This window comes from Gymnoscopelus microlampas (assembly GCF_963454915.1).
Source record: "Gymnoscopelus microlampas genome assembly, chromosome: 8".
Classification (NCBI taxonomy): domain Eukaryota; kingdom Metazoa; phylum Chordata; class Actinopteri; order Myctophiformes; family Myctophidae; genus Gymnoscopelus; species Gymnoscopelus microlampas.
In genome coordinates this window covers 4,756,596-4,765,283 of record NC_139945.1, presented here as the reverse complement: position 1 = coordinate 4,765,283, position 8,688 = coordinate 4,756,596, and the positions used below count along the sequence as shown (strand labels likewise).

General features: G+C 41.3%; 1 protein-coding gene across 1 annotated transcript; it reads right to left on the bottom strand.

Moving 5' to 3' along the window:
• Window positions 1-827: 827 nt before the first annotated feature.
• LOC311050088 (FACT complex subunit SSRP1-like) lies at window positions 828-2,927 on the bottom strand (the record flags this gene model as incomplete). The annotated part of the gene is made up of 1 exon (XM_084064054.1): window positions 828-2,927. The coding sequence occupies one exon, from the start codon at window positions 2,925-2,927 to the stop codon at window positions 828-830; it is 2,100 nt and encodes a 699-aa protein (XP_083920180.1).
• Window positions 2,928-8,688: the final 5,761 nt, after the last annotated feature.

The following is an 8,688-nucleotide window of genomic DNA, read 5'->3' as shown; positions in this document are numbered from 1 at the left end:
GGGCAGTCGGCTCACATATTGATGATTCACCAGATAATGTATGCCCAACATTCTTATTTTTTACAGTTTAAAATCTTAAATGGTGTGTCACTTTATTTAAAAACCAATTAATAATTGCAATTATTATTACAATAATTTAAACAATAAATACAATTTTACAAAGCGGACACAGTGGCTGGGAATATTAATAGTTAAGGGCTAATTATGATTTAACGGAAACCTTGCCTCCAAGTAAATCGGAAATATCGTTCTCCATAGCTTGGACCAGAATCTGTGGGTCACGACATCCAGAGGGGGTTGATAATTAGGGGGATCACCAGATCTCAAATTGTTAAGAAAGGGGAAAAAAAAGAAAAGCAAAAACCCTTAAAAATTTGTATTATGTCATTAATAACTATTATTGGACCGGTGCCCTTTGGGCACAGGTCCAATAATAATGGCCTACTCAGGGCCGATCGGGAATACACACCCCACCCATTGTGCAATACCCCTGCGTCGGATGTACTTGTATCTGTGGTCAACTACACACGCATCACACTACCATAGAAAACACTGTTGTTCTTTAGATGCCTCATATATTGATAATTGTGGATTCTTATTTTAAACTAGGGTGCAGTAATAGTGACTGGGTATACATAGCACAAAAACTGGAACTGTTGTTTTTCAAACTCATTACTTCCTGTATCTGCCAATCATAAACAACCAGAAGTAGGTGGAATCAAGGCGGAACAAGGCGGTAGGAGCCTGCTGGTCGGTCGATCAGGGACCTATCAGATGGCTCACTAAGGCTAAATTGCCACTGGCTATGGACACCCTCACATGCCAATTTAGATCATGGGTAAATTAGGTGATTCCTCTTCATCAGATTCATTGCGGTCAGTGTCTGACAAGCTCTCTTCGCTGGTCTCAATAAACTCTTGGCTCTTGTAGCTCTCATTACCTCCTCCTCGAGCCTTCTCTTTCTCTCCTCCTACTGACTTCCTCTTATTCTTGCCTGCCTTCTTGTTCTCCATCTTAGAAGGCATGGCGACTCCACCACTGTCCTTGTACTCATTCTGGGCTTTGTCATACTGCGCCTTAGCCTCCCGAGCCTTCTCTTCCCACTCCTTCTTCTGTTCCGTGCCCAACTGTCTCCACATTTCTCCAGCCTTCCTGGCGATCTCAGTGACAAGTAAGCCTGGGGTCTCTGAATTGATGCGATCACGATTGGAGTTGAGAAACAGCATGTAGGCGCTCATCGGCCTCTTGCGCCTGCCAGTGTCCTTCTGCTTTTTCTCTTTGCGTGGCTTCCTCCCTTTCTTCTCCTGCAAGACTTTGGGTTTCTTGACCTGTTTCATATTATTTCTGTCTCCTTCGCTGCCGTCACTCCTCACTGAGGCTTTGCTGTCATCTTCACTGTCGTCACCTTCGCTGCTGTCACTGCCCCTCACTGAGGCGCTGCTGTCATATTCTAATTCAGTGTCATCATCCACCTCTTCAGGGTGGTAAGACTCATCGCTCTCATCCTCTGTTTCGTCGTTTCCCTCTTCCTTGATCTTGCCCTCGTCCTTCATCCTCTCCAGGTAGGCATCGTGCTGGTCATTGTCAGAGTCACTGTACTCATTGTCATTGTTACCCTTCATGCCCTCTTTGAAGCCTCTGTTTTTGATGTTGAGTTTCTTGGCATTGACAAAGTCCAACAGCTTCACGTATTCTTCTCTCTCAATGCTGCTGAAGGTGTACTCATTCCCCTGCTTAGTCTCCACCTCAAAGTCAAAGGAGCGCGTGGTGGTGGTGCCTCGGGCGAAGTTGACAAAGGAGATCTCGTCAAAGCGCAGGTGCACCGGAGGCTTATACATGTAGATGAAACCTCTCTCTAGGGGATACAGGAGGCCAGAGGAGGCCTTGTAGGAGCAGGTGATGCACTGGGCACCTGAGTGGCCCTGGAAGTTTCCAGGCAGAGTGATCTTGCGGTTGACCAGAGCCTTCATCACCCTGCTGACTAGCTCGTACAGAGGGCCTGACATGTTCTTACTGAGCTTGCCCTCAAAACGACGCTCCACATCCTCCTCGCTCATGATGAGGGTGAGTCTGTCGTCTTCCTCCTTGGAAAAGAGCAGGATGAGGAACTGGTAGCGAGTCTGGCCCTGCTTGATGGGAGGATCCAGACTGATCACAAAGAACATCTGCCTCTGGTCCTTGTGCGGAAGCAGGAAGAGACGCAGCATGGTGGTGTAGGGAATCTTGAAGTCAAACGTCTTACCGTGGAGGTGAAGGAATGTTGGATAGATAAGGATGTCATACCTTCCTCTGGGTGTGAGACACTGAAGCTCTTTGAAGATACACACAGCATCTCCTGTGGCCTGGATGACATCAGCCTTGGACAGCACATTCTTGGCAAACGCCTCCACGGGACCCTGTCCCTCGTCCACCTGGCTGGGGGGGACATAGAACCGGACCTCCATGAGAGAAACCTCAGCGTCGTCATTCTGGTGGAACTCCAGAGTGACCTCGTTCTTGCCCGTAGTGCACTGGGACACGCTGGAAAGTGGGACCTCAAACGCAGTGTTGTTTCCGTCGATGTCGAATGACAACAGCGGCCCTGAAAGATTGGCAGTGCCCCAGTTCCAGCCCTTGACACACATGTCATTCTCCGTCAGCTCCACCTTGTAGTTAGCTTTGAAGAAGTCCGAGATCTTCCCAAAGTCTGTGTCCCTGAAGCCGTCGTATTTGTAGACATGTCCAGTGCTGGTTGATAGTTTGATGCCATGTCCCAAAGACACATGTCTCCACTGTGCCACGCTGAGCTCCCCAGCTGGGATGTTGTCCAGCTTGCCCGTCTTGCTGCTCTTGTATGCCACGTTCTGCTTGCTGAAACGCAGGCGCCCATCATTCCAGAAGCCTTTGACTTCCTGATGAATCTCATTAAACTCCAATGTGTCTCCCATCTCATTCACAGTTGATGACTGATGCTCTCACTGTCCCTTTGATTACGAGACTTGACTTATTTCACACAAGCAATATCAAGAGTTAACAAGTCTTTGGAAGAATCTCTGCTTTTTATGGTCTAGACCTCTGTGACGTATTACTCATATGTCACTGGAGCCTCACCGATTACGCTTTAAAGTCATCCACCTTATATCTTATAATGGTAAACCATGATCACAGGTTAACCATATAAAGTAAAAACAGATAGCGGCTGCTTCAGTGTCATGATACCATACGCAGATAAACGTTGCATTTTGAACTGCTCAGGCAACATATTGGGAATTGTCCAACCTGTGTTTTTGGTTAATTTCGTTAAGTTTGCCGATGACACAACAGTGATCTGATATGAAGAGACAGCCTACAGGAGAGGGTTGGAGAACCTGACAGAATGGTGCCAGGAGAATAATCTGGTTTTCGACATCAACAGGACCAAAGAGTGGCCCTCACACCCGATCCAACCAGTATATTGTCTGTGCACGTGTCGAGTCCCATATATGCATATGACCACATGAGCATAGAGGTCGGATATGTCATCAGTATATGGCCATATATGGGCATGCACCCCTTTTGTGCCCATGTATGGAGCTGACTAATCTGTTTGCGCCTGATGCCATGACGACACATTGAGGTTAGGCAACCCACTCCGTATTTTGGCGTAGCTGCATTGGGAACTCATATGGTTATGGCGGCTCTGGACAACCGGATCTCTGTATCTGTCAGTCCTTGTCCCTTTTATGTCCATATATGGAGATCGCTGATGTCATCAGTATTAGCCATATATGGGCATGCACCCCTTTCGTGCCCATGTATGGAGCTGAATAATCTGTTTGCACCTGATGCCATGACGACACATTGAGGTTAGGCAACACACTCCGTATTTGGGCGTAGCTGCATTGGGAACTCATGGTTATGGCTGAGTCATGGTGACATGCGCTTGACGTCAGAGGTCCACCAGCCGGCCTTCTGGCCGGTCCTCCCCTGAGCCAGTGTTTTATTACAGTATGTCATAAAAGAGAAGGATGTGCAATTATATCAAATGTATGTGAGACAGGCTTAAATACAGTGGAGGTGGACCTCTTTGGGTCAGGTTAAGAGTGCGGATTTATGATCTTATGCCGCGTTCACACCAAAGGACGCCTTTATGAAAAAACGCCTATAGTCCATTTGAATTGGCGTTTTTTGATCAAACTGGATCACTGATCAGTGTGGAAAACACTTCTCTAAAATCTTCAACCTTAAAATACACCAGAAAATTCACAGTGGGGCGAGACCCAAATCAGTTTGGATGTCACTTCACTTGCATTCCCAGTCTTAAAATGAATTAAGGCATGCATTGTTGATAATCAGTACATACTGTATGTTCATTGTTGTTGCAGACATACAGTATATTCATTCATATACATATTGTCATGCATACCATCACATCATATAGACATTACATGCTCTCTCGGAACATGAACTGTAACATGTCACAGCTGGTGTTCAACGAACAGCAGATGTGGAGGCTATTGTTCTAACATACATTTAGGTAGTCAAAACTTTTACATGACAATTTTCTGAATCAAATAAATAGTTGTCTAAAAAAAAAGAACAATAACTTTGTTATAATTGCATTGTACAGTCTTTGTGGAACATGTCCCACCAACATATCACTTCTTGTACCTAAGTGACAAATAAACCCTCCTGATTGATTCTTGATACTTGTAGTATTTTCTTAATTTTATAATGAGTTTTCAAAGTGATACTTATAAAAGCACAACAAGGTGGTGTCTGGTGGCACAGCCAGCTAGTGCACAACAATATATTTTGAGCACTGTATGTCCACATGCTATTTGATACTGTGATGTTTATTGATATCCAGACAGGTTTCATTTAAAGTGCCAGAAAATAATAAAATAGCATACATTAAACATTGGCTCATTTAATTAAATTGTTTATACTAAGGACTTATACCCATACATACAGAATAATTGACTATAGATAGATTCACATATATGAACTTTGGAAAGCTATTTCTGTAGCAGACGATCACTCCTCTCTCCAGGAGGAGTGAGGAGTGGAGTATGTATGTTGTGATTGGTGGAGATGGTTGTATTGTTCTCCTCGTTGGCCAATCATTCCAAGCAGTTAGTGGTTCCACCTCAGGCTCTCAAGTATAAGAAGACACAACTCTTCCAGGATATCAATAATTTCTGATCAGATCTGACTGTGGACTGCAGAATTCAGGTGAAGATGAACTTTCTCAACACCACCAGGGACCATTCTGCAGAACAAGAGGAACCCAAATACCATCATGACCTCAGTAAGTTACTTACCATGTCCCCTTTCCTTGTTAAATTGTATTTCCCCATGTTTTACCACAGTAGTTCTCAAGCTGAAAAGTCTCAATGCAATTTACTTGCCTTGCTCTCTTATTTCCTGCATTATATTTTTGAAATCAAGTCTCTTTTATTGTATCACAGGTTCTGCATCCATTGTTTCGCTTGTAATGTAATTGTTTGTATTATCATTTGTACAACATCATTGATATATACTTAATTGATACATGATATTGCAACAATGTTCACTTTCTCTTTGTTTCCAATCCAGTGTTGCATTTTCTGCCTGACTTCCCTGTTACCTACCAGCAGTTAAGGAACAAAGAGGCTTGGTTAAACTAAACCATCACTGCTGTGACAAGTGTGGAAAACACTTCCCTAAAATGTCCAACCTGAAAATACACCAGAGAATGCACAGTGGAGAGAAACCCTATGGATGTGATCAGTGTGGAAAACTCTTCTCTAAAATGTCCAACCTCGAAATACACCAGCAAATTCACACTGGAGTGAGACCCAAATCAGTGTGGAAGTCACTTCACTTGCATGTTGAAGAGAACCCCCATGGATGTGATCAGTGTGGAAAACACTTCTCTAAAATCTTCAACCTTAAAATACACCAGAAAATTCACAGTGGGGCGAGACCCAAATCAGTTTGGATGTCACTTCACTTGCATTCCCAGTCTTAAAATGAATTACGGCATGCATTGTTGATAATCAGTACATACTGTATCTTCATTGTTGTTGCAGACATACAGTATATTCATATACATATTGTCATGCATACCATCACTCTGAAAATATAGACATTACATGCTCTCTCGGAACATGAACTGTAACATGCCACAGCTGGTGTTCAACGAACAGCATATGTGGAGGCTATTGTTCTATTTTATCCACTCTCTTTTTCATTTATAATTGATACTGTTGATGGATGTTTTTATGTTTTTTATTACCTGTTCAAAGCTAGAGCTTTGAACAATTACTACTTATGAAGGGTGTGTTTTTAATAATAATTTCATTGATACGGTTAATCAATGAAACATGATAATTTGTTTTTTATGAAACCAAATGATCACACTGAGTGCATATATTTACTACAGCCATTGTTTTAAATGGTGTACTATTTTTTTGTAGATGTGTTTCTAATAATGTAATGGAGTGGGTTCAATTCTTGTCTTGGACAAATGACTCTCTTTCTTTTTACTTGCATTCATTTTTTCTAATAAAACATGAAAAAATAACATTCAATGTTATAGTATTTTTTTTGCTATAGTTCATGAAAGTACCATGGTTGGTAATTTCCTTCAATCACATGCAATACAAGACAATAACAAACATTGTAATAGGAGCAAATAACAGTTTTACAAGATACATTTAGATGCTGTTATGAACAATCACATACTATAAGTACAGTATAAAGAACAGTTGGCACTTCTTCACAGCTGATTCTAACTGGTTCTGAAAGAATGTGGGTCAATTGTGTGCTGATTAGGTGTCTATAGGAACTTGGTTCGTCAATCTATCTTAATGGCTCTATGTTAATAGTTCTGCCTGAATAACAAGAGGGAGATGAGAGAGTCATGTAAATCACATGTAAATCACAGCAGGACATGCACAATAGATAGTTGTTTGGCAAACTACAGGAATAGCTTTACTCCAACACGTCAACATGTTATCCACAAAATGCATGCCTGTAGGGAAAGCTTCACTTTGCCTTCATCGATTTTTTTGTGTGGCAAAAGGATCACCGTTGATTGATCTCTGCCTCCAGCTGGGCCTGCTGATATATGACTTGAAACATACATTTAGGTAGTCAAACTTCTAAATGACAATTTTCTGAATCAAATAAATAGTTGTCTTTAAAAAAAGAACAATAACTTTGTAACAATTGCATTGTACAGTCTTTGTGGAACATGTCCCACCAACATATCACTTATTGTACCTAAGTGACAAATAAACCCTCCTGATTGATTCTTGATACTTGTAGCATTTTCTTAATTTTATAATGAGTTTTCAAAGTGATACTTATAAAAGCACAACAAGGTGGTGTCTGGTGGCACAGCCAGCTAGTGCACAACAATATATTTTGAGCACTGTATGTCCACATGCTATTTGATACTGTGATGTTTATTGATATCCAGACAGGTTTCAGTTAAAGTGCTAGAAAATGATAACATAGCATACATTAAACATTGGCCCATTTAATTAAATTGTTGATACTAAGGACTTATACCCATACATACAGAATAATTGAATTGAAAGAATTTAGGTCAATTGTGTGCTGATTAGGTGTCTATGGGAACTTGGTTCGTCAATCTATCTTAATGGCTCTATGTTAATAGTTCTGCCTGAATGACAAGAGGGAGATGAGAGAGTCATGTAAATCACATGTAAATCACAGCAGGACATGCACAATAGATAGTTGTTTGGCAAACTACATGAATAGCTTTACTCCAACACGTCAACATGTTATCCACAAAATGCATGCCTGTAGGGAAAGCTTCACTATGCCTTCATCGATTTTTTTGTGGCAAAAGGATCACCGTTGATTGATCTCTGCCTCCAGCTGGGGCTGCTGATATATGACTTGAAACATACATTTAGGTAGTCAAACTTCTAAATGACAATTTTCTGAATCAAATAAATAGTTGTCTTTAAAAAAAGAACAATAACTTTGTAATAATTGCATTGTACAGTCTTTGTGGAACATGTCCCACCAACATATCACTTCTTGTACCTAAATGACAAATAAACCCTCCTGATTGATTCTTGATACTTTTGTAGTATTTTCTTAATTTTACAATGAGTTTTCAAAGTGATACTTATAAAAGCACAACAAGGTGGTGTCTGGTGGCACAGCCAGCTAGTGCACAACAATATATTTTGAGCACTGTATGTCCACATGCTTTTTGATACTGTGATGTTTATTGATATACAGACAGGTTTCATTTAAAGTGCTAGAAATGTATAACATAGCATACATTAAACATTGGCCCATTTAATTCAATTGTTGATACCTAGGACTTATACCCATACATACAGAATCATTGACTATAGATAGATTCACATATATGAACTTTGGAAAGCTATTTCTCTAGCAGACGGTCACTCCTCTCTCCAGGAGGAGTGAGGAGTGGAGTATGTATGTTGTGATTGGTGGAGATGGTTGTATTGTTCTCCTCGTTGGCCAATCATTCCAAGCAGTTAGTGGTTCCACCTCAGGCTCTCAAGTATAAGAAGACACAACTCTTCCAGGATATCAATAATTTCTAATCAGATCTGACTGTGGACTCCAGAATTCAGGTGAAGATGAACTTTCTCAACACCACCAGGGACCATTCTGCAGAACAAGAGGAACCCAAATACCATCATGACCTCAGTAAGTTACTTACCCTGTCCCTTT